General features: G+C 37.4%; 9 protein-coding genes across 9 annotated transcripts; 6 read left to right on the top strand and 3 right to left on the bottom strand. All coding sequences in view use genetic code 12, as the record gives it.

Moving 5' to 3' along the window:
- Positions 1 to 68: 68 nt before the first annotated feature.
- TES1 (Tes1p) lies at positions 69 to 959 on the top strand (the record flags this gene model as incomplete). Its single annotated transcript, XM_067694105.1, has 1 exon — positions 69 to 959. The coding sequence occupies one exon, from the start codon at positions 69 to 71 to the stop codon at positions 957 to 959; it is 891 nt and encodes a 296-aa protein (XP_067546460.1).
- Positions 960 to 1,467: 508 nt separating this feature from the next.
- Positions 1,468 to 2,439, top strand: I9W82_004976 (acyl-CoA thioesterase; the record flags this gene model as incomplete). The annotated part of the gene is made up of 1 exon (XM_067694104.1): positions 1,468 to 2,439. One exon carries the CDS (start codon positions 1,468 to 1,470, stop codon positions 2,437 to 2,439), a length of 972 nt encoding a protein of 323 aa, XP_067546459.1.
- A 355-nt stretch (positions 2,440 to 2,794) lies between these two features.
- On the top strand, positions 2,795 to 3,853 carry TES15 (Tes15p; the record flags this gene model as incomplete). The annotated part of the gene is made up of 1 exon (XM_067694103.1): positions 2,795 to 3,853. The coding sequence occupies one exon, from the start codon at positions 2,795 to 2,797 to the stop codon at positions 3,851 to 3,853; it is 1,059 nt and encodes a 352-aa protein (XP_067546458.1).
- A 145-nt stretch (positions 3,854 to 3,998) lies between these two features.
- Positions 3,999 to 6,062, top strand: VPS33 (tethering complex ATP-binding subunit; the record flags this gene model as incomplete). Its single annotated transcript, XM_067694102.1, has 1 exon — positions 3,999 to 6,062. The coding sequence occupies one exon, from the start codon at positions 3,999 to 4,001 to the stop codon at positions 6,060 to 6,062; it is 2,064 nt and encodes a 687-aa protein (XP_067546457.1).
- Positions 6,063 to 6,249: 187 nt separating this feature from the next.
- COX9 (cytochrome c oxidase subunit VIIa) lies at positions 6,250 to 6,582 on the bottom strand (the record flags this gene model as incomplete). Its single annotated transcript, XM_067694101.1, has 1 exon — positions 6,250 to 6,582. One exon carries the CDS (start codon positions 6,580 to 6,582, stop codon positions 6,250 to 6,252), a length of 333 nt encoding a protein of 110 aa, XP_067546456.1.
- A 208-nt stretch (positions 6,583 to 6,790) lies between these two features.
- COX8 (cytochrome c oxidase subunit VIII) lies at positions 6,791 to 7,090 on the top strand (the record flags this gene model as incomplete). The annotated part of the gene is made up of 1 exon (XM_067694100.1): positions 6,791 to 7,090. The coding sequence occupies one exon, from the start codon at positions 6,791 to 6,793 to the stop codon at positions 7,088 to 7,090; it is 300 nt and encodes a 99-aa protein (XP_067546455.1).
- A 335-nt stretch (positions 7,091 to 7,425) lies between these two features.
- On the bottom strand, positions 7,426 to 10,953 carry I9W82_004971 (uncharacterized protein; the record flags this gene model as incomplete). The annotated part of the gene is made up of 1 exon (XM_067694099.1): positions 7,426 to 10,953. The coding sequence occupies one exon, from the start codon at positions 10,951 to 10,953 to the stop codon at positions 7,426 to 7,428; it is 3,528 nt and encodes a 1,175-aa protein (XP_067546454.1).
- A 735-nt stretch (positions 10,954 to 11,688) lies between these two features.
- I9W82_004970 (SUMO ligase) lies at positions 11,689 to 12,806 on the bottom strand (the record flags this gene model as incomplete). Its single annotated transcript, XM_067694098.1, has 2 exons — positions 11,689 to 12,620; positions 12,776 to 12,806. The coding sequence occupies 2 exons, from the start codon at positions 12,804 to 12,806 to the stop codon at positions 11,689 to 11,691; spliced, it is 963 nt and encodes a 320-aa protein (XP_067546453.1).
- A 401-nt stretch (positions 12,807 to 13,207) lies between these two features.
- Positions 13,208 to 14,500, top strand: IDP1 (isocitrate dehydrogenase (NADP(+)); the record flags this gene model as incomplete). Its single annotated transcript, XM_067694096.1, has 1 exon — positions 13,208 to 14,500. One exon carries the CDS (start codon positions 13,208 to 13,210, stop codon positions 14,498 to 14,500), a length of 1,293 nt encoding a protein of 430 aa, XP_067546452.1.
- Between the last annotated feature and the right edge of the window lie 2,978 nt (positions 14,501 to 17,478).

The following is a 17,478-nucleotide window of genomic DNA, read 5'->3' as shown; positions in this document are numbered from 1 at the left end:
AAGAAAGAAAAGTTTAAACGGATTGCAAACCGAAGATTCGTCTACACAACAGCATCCCACTACCAAATATGCCAGAGGTTACGGCAGAGAAAGTATTACCACCATTGGATGCAAAGGCTGAATTTGACGTTGTTCAGATAGATAAGCAAACGTATCGTGGTGTCAAGCCATTGAGGAAGCCGTCGAAAGAGGTTAGAGGTGTGTTTGGGGGCAACATAGTGGCACAATCTATACTCGTTGCAATGAGGAGTGCTCCAGGATATACTCCAAATTCTGCCCATACCTATTTCCTTAAAGCAGTTAATGAAGAAACTCCACTTACTTGGAAAGTGGAGGAGCTTTCTACAGGGAAATCATTTGCTACAAGGGAATTATTTGCATATCAAGATGACCTTGTGGTGTTTTCAGGAATAGTGTCTCTAACCACCAAAAATTCGGCATCCAAAACAGGTCATAAGGATAGTTCAAAGATAGAGTACAACGTGCCTATAGCAAAAACGTTGTCAGCCGAGGGTCTTAAAGATGTGCCAGCGGCATATGCATCACATCCTTTATTTGTCTATCAAAAGATTTTGGAGGAACAAAAGGACAAGGACACATACTCTTTCCAATTGAGATGGGGTATCAAGGGTGATCCACACTTTCATCAAGAGCTCAAAAACGCCAACCAAGAGTTTAAATATGTTGGTCTCTCTGTTTTGACAGACTGGATCGGAGTAACATTTTTGATACCACACGTAGGTATTAAAGTCCCACCCAAGTTTGAAACCTCAATTGATCACAATGTATATTATCATGAAGATGATTTTGATATGGATCAATGGTTTCTGTATACTTTACGATTCAAGTGGATTTCAAACGATCGTGCGTTGGTTAAGGCTGATATATATACCGAGGATAAGAAGCATATTGTGAGTATTATTCAAGAAAGATTGTACGTGACGAGTTCCAAATTATAAGGAGAGTTTTTTTTTTCTTAGATTGTTTTGAATTGATAACGATTAGATCTAAAATCGTGACGTCACTTGGCAACAAACCACCAAACTTTGTGTGAGCTGGATAAATCACCTCCTTTATTGACTTTGTCTGCTGAGTAAGCACGTTGACCAAGATTCGTATTGCATAACTTATGTTTTGTTTTGCATCGTTATGCATTATTATGGAGATCAGTTGAAATTTTTTAAAGCCCGGTTCAACGGCGATAGATTGATTCTCGTTGGTTTTTAATTTTCTTAGCGACAAACGGTATTACGGTTAACGGGAATTGAACAAAACAAAGAACAAAGAAAAAAAAAAAAAAAATAAAAAAGAAATTTACGCAGTTCTGTTTGTGTATATAAATATCCATGGATAAAACCCCAAATTATTTTTTTAACTTCTTCTTTTTTAAAAGAACTCATAATTACCCCATTCTTTTATCAAGTTTATTATTATCTTTTCATCACTTTTCAAACTTTATTTATAATCATGTATAAATCAACAAAATTAGTACCATCCTCTACTGGCGCTGGTGTCAGTAGCCTGGACAACCTTCCAATGATTATCGACCCTTCCAAGCAACAAGTACCCCGCGTTGAGCCTAAAGTTGTCGTTGATTTTGCATCAGAGATTGATGTGGAGAAGATTTCTGAAACTGAATATCGTGGTAAGTTGCCATTGAGGAAACCGCTGGTGGAACGTCATGGAGCTTATGGTGGGGCATTGTGTTCACAAGCAATCTTGGTCGCTATGAGATCAGTTCCTAGTGAGTTTAAACCTCATGCCATCCACTCATATTTTACAAAAGGTGTGAATGAAGAGTCAGTTATAGAATGGAAAGTACAAATGATATCCCAAGGTAAAACTTATGCCAACAGAATTGTGCTTGGGTGTCAAGATAATCAAGTTGTTTTCACAGCCAGTATATCATTAACCACAAAAAACGTAACCAAGCCAAGAGATGATGGATTGGTGCCATTTAGTTATCAGAATGATGCACCAAGAGAGCTTTTACACTATGACATTAGTAAATTGAAAGGAATTGCCAACCCTAATTTACACATTACCCTTCGAGAGACTCCGAAATCAAAAGTTGACGATGTTTATCCATACTTGATCAAATTTGGTATTCCAGAATGTGAAACTGTTTTGCCAGTACCTGAAGAATACAAATACTCATTATTCACATGGATAACTGATTGGATGTTTTTATCAAAAGCATTTGCTGCGGGAATAGGGAAGAGAGTCAAAGCTGAATTTGATGTTTCTTTGGATCATACAATTTACTTTCATGATGATGATCTTGACGGCACGAAATGGGTGGGTGTTAGTATGAGACCAGGTAGGTCAGAGCACGGAAGAACTATGATGTCATGTGATTTGTATAATGAGAAGGGGAAGCAAATTGCTACAGTAGTTCAAGAACGTTTATTTATCGTTAAACCAACTGCAAATTTATAGATTTCAGAGATAAGCGGTGAGGGAGTTTTTAATTTTATTTATAGATATTTATTGAATTTAATCTTTTGAGAGTCTTCCATGCGTAGATGTTAGTGGGTACTTCTATTCGGAGATAAATCGTGTGAAAATGGTTCTAGCTCGGTCTGAAAAGAAAAAGTTTTGTTTTTTGTTTTTGTGTGTATGTTGTTGCACGTGTAAAAGAGGAGTTAAGCGTTTGGAATTTGTGTGGGGTTAAGAGCGGAAAAAGTGGGTAGCGCAATCACAGCGATTACAAAATAAAATATATTTCACAGATCTAATATAAAACTTTCAACACACCCTCATTAAATACCACATATTACGCTTTATATTAAACATGAACAGTGAAAACTACATTAGAGGAGAAACAATCGATGTCCAAGAAGAGTTTGGTGTTGTAGACAAGGGTGAAGACAAATACATTGGCAAAAAACCATTGATTAAACCAATCCACTGGGCTGGTGGAGCCTATGGAGGAAACCTTGCTGGGCAAGCTTTATTGGTGGCTATGAAGTCAACTCCACCTGAATTTAAACCACACTCATTGCATTCCTATTTCGTTAGAGGAGCTAATTCTCAAACTCCAGTTGAATGGCAAGTTGAAAGGATTTCAAGTGGTAAAACCTTTTGTAATCGAGCAGTCAAGGGTTTTCAAAATGGTAAAGTTGTTTATTTTGCTAATATCTCATTAACAAAGAAAAACTCTTATAATGATAGTTTGGCTAAATGGGAGTCTGACATGGCCAAATTTGAACAAAAGGGTAAAGATGACGGCGATGCAGATGATGAGGAGGAAGATGACGAGGATGAAAATAAAGCTCCGCATAAACCATTTAGATTCCAAACACCTTTACATGAGTGGATTAGCAAGTATGGTGAAGATAGTTTAGTTGTTTCACCTTGTGAATCGAATATGTTGAGTTATTTCAAATTTTGTCCTGATTTCATCAACTTGGATAAATCCGCCTATGAAGAAAAAGTCCCAATTGCTGAACGTAGATTTGCATTCAAGTTAAGATGGGGTATTGACAATGAACAAGGATATAATCAACCTTTGAAGAATGTTGATGAACAATTTCAATTTGTTGGATTGGCAAATCTTTCCGATGCTTTAATTTTGAATGTCTTGGGAAGAGTCTTGAGACTTAATGATGTTTCAATACAAGATAATATTAAAAATTTTTTTGGAGTTAGTCTTGATCATGTGTTGTATATCCATGATAACGACTTTGATGTGACTAAATGGATGACTTATTCTTTCAAGACCATCCGTTTTTCTCATGATAGAGTATTGTTTGAAGGTGAATTGTATAATGATAAAGGTGTTCATGTCGCAAGTGTTGTGCAAGAAGGTCTTGTCAAGCTTGAAGGAAAAGAGAGGGGTGCAAGGTTATAGTTTACACACCACTGTCCCGTTTTTCTATAGAATTTTATATACAATTTAGAAAGACTTTTTGCAACTGTAAACGATCAACTTTAGAAGTCGAGAAAGAAAAAAAAAAAAATTGGAGGGTTGTAAAACCAACCACTTTTACGTTCAGATGACGAAAAAGACACCACCAATAGACTTGAATCAATTCAATGAATCTAACCTAAACAATCTCATTAGCCAGTTGAACAGAATTTACTCAACATCAAATTTACTAGTCTTGGATCCAATTCTTTCGCCATTGATAAATAGCCTCACCACATTTCTGATTATCAAAGAAAATGGACATTGTCAAAACGTCACTTGGCTAAATGATGAACTACTGGAGTTACCATCTTCCGTACTATCAAAATACTCGAGTTTGATCATCTTGATACCAGAGTCGGATGATAATTTGCACAAGTTAGAAAAGAGTATACGACATATCCAACAAGAAAACCCTGGCTTGAAATTCAACATAATTGTCAAAGACTTGACAAAATCTTTCGTATATCAGCTAAACAAGCTATTCAATGGGATTTTTGATTTTGAGAAAATATTGGCTCTTCCAGAACCACTTAAGCGATTGAGCATAACGTCCAAAATTAAACTATTCAATTGGTCAACTGAACCGTTGTATACGGATGGAATATTAATCACTGAAACCAACAGTTTTTCAGCTCTAGATGATTATTATTCAAGGCCAATAAAACTGATAAATCAATTGAATAAAGCTGTTCTTGATGTTTTATTTATGGGTATAAAAGATAATGAAGAAGAACATAAACACCTATTCAAGCTTCGAAACATATTTGGTAAAGGAAACCATTCAGAGTTGCTAATCAAGACCTTGTTACAAGCTCAAATGCCCAGCTTCTTAAATGAACATATGAGTCCATCTGAAATTGAGTTTTATGAGGATAAATTGCATAGTAATACTGATTTGGTGGTGATTGAACGTAATTTGGATATGATGCCAGTGTTGTTTAGCCAGTTGACATATCATGGGATTATTGATGACTTGTTTGGGATTGAGTTTGAGTCTATAGTCAACTTGAAAGATGATACTGTTAGCAAGAGCTTGTCTAAGGATGAATTATATAATCAAGATTTAAAACACTTGAATTTTTCAGCCATTGGATCAAGGTTAAACAAGATGGCTAAATTGATTCAACAAAAGTTTAAGGATTCTGGTAATTCAGGAGATACAAATCTTGATGATATGAAAACATTGGTTTCCAATTTGGGTAGTTTAACTTTACAGCAAGATTTAGTTAAGAAGCATACAGTTATTGGAGAGTCAGTTCTTGCAAGGATAAACAATGAATATGAGAAATTCCTAACTTTACAAAATGATATTTTTGAAATGGATTATAAATTGCAAATGTCTAAATTGAAATCATTTATTAATGCCAATTATCAAATTGAATTTATTTGGCCCACTATTTTGTTGATTGGGTATATCAATGATGGTATATCGAGTAAAGATTTGGAAAAAATTTCAACTGATTTACAAGATAATTATGGATTAACAGCAGCTATAGCATTGGAGAAATTGGTTGATTTGAAGTTGATCAGAGTAATTAATGATTCATCCAATGATTTTTTCACATCGTTGGGGTGGGGGACAAGTCAAAAGAAGCATCAGGCAGCAGCCACTCACAATTTGCATGAAGATGATAGTGAGGTTGCAATAACGGGAGGTAAAGATGTACTCAAAAGCAATTATACGCTAATCAACAAATTTTGGAATTTACATCCATATGAAGACGAAGTGGTTGAAACTACTCCTGCTAAACAAGACCTGACTAATCTTGTACAACAATATCCCAACCCATCATTCACTTTACCAGGAAACACAGTGCCTCTAACATTTCGAATCATTGAATCGTTATATTTTCGAGATTTCCTAAAATACAAGCCAGTCAACAATATCAAATCACGACCTAATTGGGATAATCTTGGTTTGAACACAATGTTGGCTGGTAAAACGGTGGATATGAATTTAGACAATGTCAATGATGACAAGCTGAAGTATTTGATAATTGTAATCATTGGAGGAATAACAAGAAGTGAATTGACTTGTTTAAAGTACCTTGAAGAGAGATTAAAAGCTAGAGGAACACCAAAGGAGATAATTGTGATTTCTAATGGAATCATCAAGAATCAAAATATTTGGCAATATATTACTCAGTGAGGTGTCTACAAACTCCTTTCAACATGGTTCTTGATAAATAAATCAGTTATTAGATATATATATATATTCATTTCATTTCAAATCATTTCTCTGTAGGAATATATAATCTCATGAAAATGCTTCTCCATTATGGTAAAGTGCTTCTCTTGCTTTCCCTTCAGTCCGCAAATGACAGCTTTTGTTGTGTTTAAGCTACATCTTCAGCTTGTTTTTGCTTTTGTAATTGAGCATAGTAAGCTTCTCTTTTGGCAACAAGTGGAGTGTGTTCAGTGTACCAGTACAAAGTGGCCAATGAGAATCCAGCGGCAAAACCAATGGTGATGTCAGTTATGATTTTTCTCTTTAAAGTACCTGCAATTGGAGCAATAGCCATGGTTGTTATAGATATTTGTTTTGATAGGATGATAGTATGGTTTTGATATTTAGGTAATATTTTTTTCTTTTTTTCTTTTCCAAGTCTTCTGTTTGGTTGAGGTTTTCTTTGAATGCTACCATCTCTTGATGTACGTCTTTTGTACATAATGAGGTGATTTTTTTTTTTTTCTGCTGCAACCTTTCTCACATAGATTTGGTTTTCCTTCTATTGTCATTGGATACAAGCAATTTTTGATCCAATACACACGACCATCTGTTTAATCGAATAAAAACAGACTTCAATTTTTTTTTTCTTCACACCAAAGACACACATCAGACCACCATCAACACCACCAAAGCTCCCTATTGCTACAATGTTTACCAGAACTATTTTACAAAGAATCACCAAGACCCCAGTCCAACAATTGACTTCATCGATAGTACCAAAGAGAACTTTACAAATCTCTGCTAAATTGATGAGTGACATGAATAACATTTACGGTCATCCACAAGAAGGTGTTTACTCAAACTTGCCATTTAAGGTTAAGAACAGAAAATTCATTCCATTCTCAGTATGGTTCTGGGGTGTCATGGGATTCTTTTTTGCTTTCCCTTTCTTGACTTCAGGCTGGCAAATTTACAAAGCAGGTGGTTTCGATCCTAAGCCAGAGTAAAGCTGCTCACTCACCCACTCACTCACTCACTCACTCACTTCCCACACTTTTCATTTTTGACTAGTGCATTATGAAAGGAAGAATGAAGAAGAGACATATCTGATGTTTAATCCCCATGTCTGTATTTATTCAAAAACTATATATTTTGAAAGAATATATGTGGAATTTATTTCAATAAAGAATAGCTTGTAATTGATTCTCTTGGGCTACCCTTATTCGTTCTAGAATTACTTCTAGTTAAAAAGGTGTCTACATTTATCTGCACGTTATGAAACTTTTATAATGGGGGGTATCAAACTTATATATATCTATATAGCCATTATGATGCAAAAAAATTAAAGCAAGGATGGATCCCACCTAACCCTTTTCTTTGCTTTATTCTCCCCTTCGGTAGGAACACGAAGAATTGATTTCAATCCTGATGTGGGTGACGCTTTTTCAGCAACTTGCCCTGGCTGCGACTGTTGTTGTCCAACACCAGATGAAGCAGTAGCAGTAGCAGTAGCAGCAGCAGTAGTAGTAGTAGTAGTAGTAGTAGTAGTAGTAGTAGATGTATTATTGGTCTTATTAGGATACTCATATGCCAGTGCTGCCATAATTGCAACTGGTGCAACTTGCAGATCTGATTTCTGCCTCTTCAATTTGAACTCACTAAGACTAAGTTTTCTAGTTGGTTCAGGCTTTTGAGAAATAGCGGCCTCCGTTTTTAACTCTTGAGGCTTGGCATCCACTTCTTTGGACCCAATTGAATCCTTTTCATTTGATGCAATTGGCACTTCGGCTACTGGAGGTGGTGGGATAGGAAAAGGAGCAGGTGTTGTAGTTGCCGCAACTGACGCGTCTGTTGCTTGCAATGACGGCGAATGCAAATCAGGTTCCGCAGAAACTGATGGTTGTGGACTTGACATCTTCATTCTTTTGGGTGAACTTTCTTCCTCTTCTGGTGATGGTCTTGATCTCTTTAATGTGTTGGAATCTTGTAAGTGCTTAATTGGTTCGACTGGTGAACTGGCTGACTTAGATTGAGTATGTGAAGCATTGGGAGGTGTTGGAGGTCTAAAGCCAATTTGGGAAACATCAAAATTTGACGATAAACTTTCAGGAGATGGATCTGAATTGATATCTGATGTGGGAAATGCTGGTGCTGGTGCATGTGATGGAATAGGAGGAGTTGGTGGTCTAAGTTTAGCCAAAGGAGTATTAGACTCAAAAGATGAGTCTTGACGAGACTCTTGTTCATGGGCTGGATGAATTTTAGTGTATGCATCAGCCTCTTTCATATCCACATCTGAGTCTTGTGCATTTTCTTGTGATTTTGTTTCCATTGATTCTTGTTGGTGGGGGATGCTAGTTCTCGGTGTTGATTGATGTACATTGTTAAATAACAGAATAGTGGTAAACCTTCTATTTTCGTTTTCATGATCTAACAATCTCTTTTCAAGTGGGAATGGATGATCGGTTGGTTCCAATTCAGTCAGTGCTCCATCTGGTAAAACACATTCAGTTACCGACTCTCTCTCGTCAACAATCTCTAGCTGTTTGGGTTTTTCAATATTTTCAAGGGGTTTTGATCTATTCCTTGACTCCAAAGTTGGTTTATCAGAAGACAGTAACAGACTAATGGGCTCTTCTGGCCCGCTCTCCGGATTATTCAAATCATCCTTCTTTTGTTCCAAAATTTGTTTGGATTCTTGGGAAATAACGTTGGGACTTTCCGTATTAGCTCTATCCATCTGAGACTGTTTTAAAGGCTTATCAAACACACTTTCTGGATTCTCTAAATCATCTTGTATGTCATGTTTATCAGGCTCATTGAAAACACTCTCTGGATTTTCCAAGTCATCTTCAATATCATGTTGTGGCAGCTTAACAGGTTCGTTGAAAACGCTTTCGGGATTCTCTAAATCATCCTCTATGTCATGCTGTGGCGGTCTAGAAGGCTCGTTAAAAACACTCTCTGGATTTTCTAAATCATCGATTATATCTTGAGACCCAGAATCTTCTTCAGCAGAAACTGGCATCTCTGGGAAGTCATTTCCGGTCTTGTTACTGGTCTCACTTGATGCTTCCTTCTTTACGGTTCCTCTTTTCAAAGTTGGATTAAGCATTTTATCTTCTACCTGATGCAACTTCCCATTTTCGCTCGATAAGTTCAGATTCACCTTTATTTCTGAATCACGCGTGCCAAGATCAACATCCTGAAAAAGCAATGATGACGACCCCAACTCGTTCGAAAAAGTATTCTCCTTCTCTTTTTTGATGACAACCTCAGATGACAGTGGCTTTTCTTGCTTGGCACTTGTAACATCCTGATGTGGCTTAACTTGCTCCTTTTTAACTAAGTTATTTGCTGGGTTCGCATTGGTAGGCTCTGACTCTTTCTGTGGATCATCTGGTTGCAGACTTTCCTTCTCATCTGCATCTTCAAACGATATCACAGACGCAATCTCAACATCGCTATCATCCTCAATATCCATACTATCCTCCAGTTGATGAAAACGATTCCTAGTCGAGTGGCCATTCCTAGTAGCTTGGCCGCTTTGTGAGTAGTTGTTATGCCTTTCCACGGCTCCGTTCTCTTCATCATGACCTTCTAACGACAGATCATCATTTAATCTCCGCCTTTTACTTTCGGTGCTTGCTAATAGACTGCTACCAGAGCTTCCAAACAAACCTAACAAATCATCACCTAAACTTGGCTTTTCCAGCTCTTTGGTAACTTCCTTCTTGATTTTTATAGCCTTCTCTCCTCCTCTTGATTCAACAATATTTCGGTTTCGCGCTGGAGCTACCCTCTGCTCCTCATTCCTGCCATTATCAAGTCTCCCAACGGAATCTTTATCCACAGCGTGTTTTCCAAACTTTTTGATCACCTCAGCAAAATCAACCTTTAAAGAGGTTGGAAAAAACTCCTTTCTTGGGGCAAGCGAGAGAATAACTTCATTCTCCTGCATAAAGTATTCAAACCGCAACCTTCTTTGTCTGATTGTGTTTTTCCTCGTCTCTTCTTCTCTAGTGGCGTTGATTTGATTTTTGATATCCTTCACAAATTCATCTTGACGTTGATTAAGTCGATCCAACGCTATCTTGATCTCGTGCAATTCTTGGCCATATCTTGGAGCATGAATCTTGAACTCGTCAGGCACTTGCATTAACACAGGCAGGATATTATTATCGCCCATAGACTTGGGTCTCAAATCATCCTGCATGGAATCAAGGATATCATTGACTTTCATCACACACACATTCCTCTCCCTTTGAAAGTATTTGTACAAGGTTAGCTCTCTTTCACTAAGATAATCTAAATCATTCTGTAATGCATTCAATTTCCAATCCAAGTGTATAGTATATCGTAACCAGTCTCTCGCTGTGTATGTCAATGCATCAGGAGTTAATAGAGCCTTTCTCCTTTCATTATCAGTCATTTGAGATGCCCGTTCGAGATACCGTTTGATTTTATCTAATATCTCTCTTGGAAAGGAAAGTATCTCTCCTACCCACGTCTCATAAACTCCCTGCAATCGTTCTCGGAGTGTTGATGTGCTGCAGGTGGAATAAGCATGAACGAACAACGCATAGATCCTGGGGGCGAACAAGGCATTATAGGCGGGTATACCCTTGATAATGCTATCGATGAGATAAAATGTGCTGAGTACTGCTTCTTTAGGTGAATTGACGAGTTTATGTTCAATCATTTTGCAAATCACGGGGGCATCATCGATTGCAATCTCCGCCAATCGGGTCATATGTTCGATGACGGTCCTTTTGGCCGTTAATCGTTTTAGACCTTCCTTAAACTGATCCTTATACGGTACATTGTTGAGAATTAGTGGTTCGGTCTCAATAGAGTTTGCTTTAGACATTTCTGCAAGTGGATCTGTTTTTTTTTTTCTTATGCGTGTGTGTGTGTTTGTGTGTGGAATGGTAGCTCTGATAAAAAAAGAATTTTCCCTCTCAGTGAACCAAAAAGGATGTTGTAATATGTGTGTGATAAGATTCGTGTGTTCACAAAGGTACTTGCAAAAGAAGTAGAAAAGATAATCAAAAAGTAAAAAAAGGGTAAAGATAAAACTTGGAAGAATCCTAAATCTTATCAGTTTTGGTTTTTCTTGATTCCTGAAACAAACCCTTGAAATTTATTGATTATCGATAACTTTTGTTTGTAAAGTTATTCACATAAATCAATCGATTAAAGATATAAGTCAAAGAAGATCCAACTGAAAAAGTTTCTTTCTACTTTTTTTGGTAAAATCTTCTTCCTTGTATCTTTTGAGATGGTTTCAGTAAAGATCTGATTAGCTTCTTCTTCTTCTTCTTCTTCTTAAAAAGAGTATTTGGAGGTGAAAGAGAAAAAAGCAGAAAAATTGGAGAGAATTGTAGAGAAAAAAGCTGATGTTTAAATAGTGAGGAGCGCATCCACGCAAGCATATAAAAATAATCAATGAGGAGATGTTCATACACGTGCTGAAAGACTATTATTACAGAACTATATACTACAACACTTCAGGCGCCACTCCATTTAAGATGATTGTATCTGTATCAGCATAGCACACACACACACACACACCTAGAGCGTCTATCCACCATTGCTCAAACCTTCAATGAGGAAAATGTCGCGACGATCCCAGTGAGTGTTTGTTCAATATTCGATTCAAAACAGGACCTTTACTTATCATATTTGAATGTACGTTTGCTGTCCTGAACGCACCTCCGGCCTCGCTACGCTGGTCACTGCTCTGATCCAATGTTCCGACACGCATATTGGCTGTTATTCTTGATGCTAATCGACTCGTAGCCGCTCTTCCGCTTGGGTACCGATACTTGTTCAAGTTTAACTTTTGAAAATTGGCTCGAGAACTGGATATTGAGGAAGTTGTGCCTGAAGATAGAAGCTGGGGTGGAGGATGTGGTGGGTTGATTTCTCCAATTTTGGTTGATTCAGCATAGAAGGATCTTTTGCTTGGTGGTTGAATATTTGCTGCTACTCGTGGTGTGAATGTGTCTAGTTTCTTCCCCATTGATTGCTTGTGAATGTTGCTTATGAAGGTATTCAGAGCAAAGTTAAATGGCTTTTCAGGTGCACGTTTTGGAACTGGTTGAATAAAGCTTTCTTCCTTTTCCTTGTTTCTGCCGTACTCAATTTCATCATCAATGGAAAGTTCAAATGTTTCTGGACGATTGTATTCCTTCATCTTCTGTTTGAGACTTTCCACTTCTTGCTTGAGATCTTCCACTTGTGATTTATACTTGTTCAAATGCGTGATCTCCTCTTTAGCCGCATAAAGAAAGTCCTTTTGTTTTGAAACCTTTTCTTTTAACTTCCCATTAACGTGCTTCAAATGGTTAATCTTTTCCACGAGAGTGATGAATTGGAATTTACATGAGCTATTGAATTCGTCAATTTGTTGTGTTATCGGTGTAAAAAATCTCTTCAACTCTGATGGGATGGAATCATCAATCAAGACTGTGGTAATATCTGTACTGCCACATACAGGACACCGATGTGGCTTAGTCACAGTTGATGAATTGTCTAAAATAGGTTAGTTTGTATACTTGGAAGCAATACATGTGAATCAATTTACTCACCGTGGGTAAAGTGACTACGACAGCTTATGTGAGCACACGAAGTCATCAATAGCTGGTCGTTACATTGTTTAGCTTCTGTGAGATCATTGAAGCATATACCACATGATATGTAGTGGGAATTGACATCCATGTCGTACAATGGTGTTCGATGACTGGTACATTTGTCATAACTTTGCAACCAAAAAAGAAAAAAAAGAATACTTGATGAAAAAGCAAAGAGATCTCTACTTACGTGCAGTAAAAATTTGATTCCCTCATATAAAGGTCAATTAGAGCTATATACTTTGCCCATTTGTGACACAGGTAACTCTTTAAAGAATGTCTTTGCTATTGTGGAATCAGCATCGGCAATGCCCATAATTTGTGACTCAATGATATGTTCGGCCGGTAACGGTACGGCGCGGTAAAAATCTGAAAAAAAAAAAAAATCTTTTAAAAATCAAAAATTCCCCCGGCTCCCACTTTTCAGGATACTTCTTTCAATTGCATCTTACACCCGGTCTCGATAAAGTACAATCTATTCAATTAGCCATGATTTCAGCATCAGCTTTGAACCGTACCAAGATGTTGCTGCACCATCTTCGTTCATTCTCCACATCTTCAGCTTTATCAAACAGAATCAAAGTCAAGAATGCCATTGTTGAGATGGATGGTGATGAAATGACAAGAATTATATGGAAAAAGATCAAGGATGACTTGATTCACCCTTATTTGGATGTTGATTTGAAGTACTACGATTTGGGAATTGAAAATCGTGATGCCACTAACGATCAAGTAACCGTTGATGCTGCTCATGCAATTCAAAAGTATGGGGTCGGAGTCAAATGTGCAACCATTACCCCCGATGAAGCTAGAGTTAAGGAGTTTGGTTTGAAGAAAATGTGGGTTTCGCCAAATGGTACAATTAGAAATATCTTGAATGGTACTGTTTTCAGGGAAAGTATTATTATCCCAAGTGTACCTCGTTTTGTCCCCGGATGGAAAAAGCCTATTGTTATTGGAAGACACGCATTTGGTGACCAATACAAGGCCACCGACTTGGTTATCAAGGAACCCGGTACTTTGGAGTTGAGATTTACACCGGACAACGGTGGTGAGACTCAAGTACACAAGGTATATCAATACACTAGTCCTGGAGTTGGGTTAGCCATGTACAACACTGATGAATCGATTCGTGGTTTTGCTCATGCCTCCTTCAGAATGGCGTTAAGTAAACAGTTGCCATTATACATGTCTACCAAAAACACTATTTTGAAAAAATATGATGGTAGGTTCAAGGACATTTTCCAAGAGATTTACGATAACGAGTACAAAGAACAATTTGAAAAACAAGGATTGTGGTATGAGCATAGATTGATTGATGATATGGTTGCTCAAATGATCAAATCACAAGGTGGATTTGTTATGGCTTTGAAAAACTACGATGGGGATGTTCAATCTGATATTGTTGCCCAAGGTTTCGGATCCCTTGGTTTAATGACCTCAGTCTTGGTTACCCCAGATGGATCAGCTTTCGAGTCTGAGGCTGCTCATGGAACTGTCACTAGACATTTCAGATTACACCAACAAGGAAAAGAAACATCAACCAATTCAATTGCTTCCATCTACGCTTGGACTAGAGGCCTTGCTCAAAGAGGTAGATTGGACAACACTCCAGAAGTTGTTGAGTTTGCTGACAAGTTGGAAAAATCAACCATTGACACTGTGCAAGTTGATGGAATCATGACTAAGGACTTGGCCTTGACTATGGGTAAAACTGACAGATCCAGTTACGTGACTACGTTTGAGTTCTTGGATGCTGTAGCAAACAGATTGAAACAATAAAGAGAAACACATGATAATATGATGTTATAGATTAAAACATTTAATGATAGTTATTTGTAGGAAAGTGGACTTGATGACGTTTGCCTGTACAGGGGAATTGCTTTTGAATGAACGCATATCTCATGAAGCTGCTCTTGCTTGATCGCGTTCTCTTTCCTTTTTATCTAGATACTCCCATGTGTATATCAATCCATAATAAGATCCAAGTGAAAGAGCACAAATCTTCAAAAAAGGCTTGGAAAATTGACGATAAAATACAGTCTAGTAGTCGCAACGTTAGTACTTTACTTCCGGGGGGTGTAGATTTATGCTGCATCGACGTCGAAAGAAGCTGACGTAGTGGGTAACTAATGCAGTTTGTGCGACGTGGAACAACCGGAGAAAGTCTGTAAAGGGGGTGGTGATCAACAGTGTGTAAAACATATCACGAAATCTAACCTGCATAGTCTAATGCAAGGACCTAGCACAGTTTCATGGTAGTACATGACCTGGGTCCATTCATTGAAACCCCTTTTGATACTATATCCCTATAGTATTGCAAATAGGAATCAAGACTGAATACCAGATTGATGACAGCAAAAATGGACGGAACTCGAGCAGCTCAACATTGTACATACATGTGGGTTTACCCTTGGTTGCGGATTGGTATTGGTGGTGTAGAATCTTTGTTGCATTATGGATGAGGTTCACTCTGTAAGCTTTTACTTTAAAGAGATCGAAAAATTATGAAGTCGTAAATTTTAGTCCTGTATATAATTCATGGCTTCGTAAAAACTTGAATGCCTTAATAGGCACAAACAGCACTTGGTTACTTTTGGCAATCAGACTTGTCTCGGTAATGCAAATGAGTCATAGTAGCAGTTCTAATGGTATTCATAGTACAGCGGCCCTGAAAGCTTTGTGTCTTGTTTCTTTTTTTTTGCAGGATATAATCATTGCCCATATCCGAAGGATCCACATCAACAATACAACATTCCTTCTGCACGAGGGTCGGGTTGTGGTTCTCTTTCACTAACTCTGCTTGAAGATAACTTGGAAAAATTGGCATTGGTTACAATGTTCTGTATCTCTCTCTCATTTGCCATTTGCCCTCCTGGATTTTTTACCTGAGAAGAAGGAAGGCTTCTGTCTTTGGTCAGGACCCATTCTCTAATAAATAGAGGGCCTCACAAGCCCCTTTTCTTTTAGTGCTTTCCTATAGCTTATGCCAAGTTGAGAATATCAGTATCATCTGGGTGCAAAAGTAATACTGTGTGTAAATTCATTACACAAAACTGCTCTTGTTAAAATTGCTGTCGTCGGTGCTCGGAACCGCAAAGATACAACTTCAATCTAGACCTTTTAAAATTCCCGTTAAGCTTCAGATTATTGTAGTACACAGATAACAGCATAACTTTTTGAATTGAGGAAGAGAATTGCTCTCTAGTAAGCAAAAGGAGCCTCACATGTGGATGTACATATTATTGCAACTGAGTTGAACTTATCAACCAACACTCTTACCAACAGAAGTAAGCTGTGTCAAGCTCTGGGTTGTTCTAAAGCTGAATCCTCTTGAGATACATGCACGGCACAGCAATTGTGTTTCTTCTGCTGTGTGTGTCTTGTTATTATTTATCAATGTAGAACGGATTAAATGTAGAGTGAAACCAACCTTGATGTCATTGGCACAGAGCCACTAAGGTTTTTGTACAATTATAATGCACGGAATCGAGTAGAATAAAATATGTGAGAGGGGGTGTAAAAGTAAAAGATTTGCGTTTGTGTGAAAGAGTGAGATAAGTATCTGACGTCAACTATGTTTGATCCTCGAATTGACTCCGTTGTTTTGCCTAGTCATCAAGACACTCTAGAGGATGAAACTTTTCGCAGTTGTGCAGAAGTAGCCTAATTGATGTCTGAGATCAAAAGCCCTTCAGAAATCTTCGTACTATTTCAAATATAGCCTGTCCACCTTATTACCGAGGTCGGTCTATCGTGAAGCTAGAATTACAAAGATTAGAACCTAAATCTAAATCAGATCAGAGATCAAAAAATCGTATGTTTTGAAAGGGATATTCGAAGATCACCTACCTGCAGAGTAAAAAAGGGGTTGTGCGACATGTGATGGAGAGTAAATCTAAAAATAATTAAATAACTAGACCGTCGAGAATATATGCGTATGCATCTGCAATATGCATTTGTTTACTTTTATCTATTTTGTGGCCTTTTCTCGGTGTTAAAATTTTTGCATCCGCGCAATCTATGAATCATTCATTGAAGTAGCACTAACAACGAGGATTTCAGTCAAGGTTTGGGTGTGAAACTTTGTGGAGCGGTTGCTTATGAAAGTTACCATGGAGCTTTCGTATATCCGGTAAGAGAGAGAATTACTTCATAGCAATTGCAAAAAATTGAGAAATAGCAACCCTAACCTCACCCTTTTCTTATGACCATTTTTTTTTCTTTTTGAAACCTATAGGAAAAAGAAACGACGAGGACTAGGTAATCTATTGTGTTGGTGATATAATAATGTATTTGTACAATATCAAGTAAGGCCGTAACTGAAGGCAGAGTGTCGGTTAAAGATGAAGACATGGATACGGAAGAAATCACAGCAATCTATAGTAATACAGATATAGCGTAATCGTTTACGTGTTAGCACCTATTACTCAAATGCAATGGTTTCCCGCGGTCCAAATCTCGAGGTATATGTATAAAGCTACTTTTATTGTAAACAGACCATGAAAAGTCTGTCATTTTAAAGTTGCGATTCTCGAACAAAATTAGTAAAAGGATGTGAAATTAGAGAACAATAATATCAATATACTCTCCTATTGTTCTTTTATTTCTTCCTTTTAATAATGCTTCCATGAATGTATGTTTTGTGTAATAACAGATGTACTAAATTTAAAACAAAAAAAAACTCATAACCCAATTCTCTGTTTGCTTTTTATTTCTTTTTTGCATATAAATTATTCACCTGTGTAATTAATAGATCA

Source organism: Candida metapsilosis (genome assembly GCF_017655625.1).
Source record: "Candida metapsilosis strain BP57 chromosome Unknown scaffold7, whole genome shotgun sequence".
Lineage (NCBI taxonomy): Eukaryota > Fungi > Ascomycota > Pichiomycetes > Serinales > Debaryomycetaceae > Lodderomyces > Lodderomyces metapsilosis.
The sequence above is the reverse complement of the archived record's forward strand: the minus strand, read 5'-3'. Positions and strand labels throughout refer to the sequence as shown.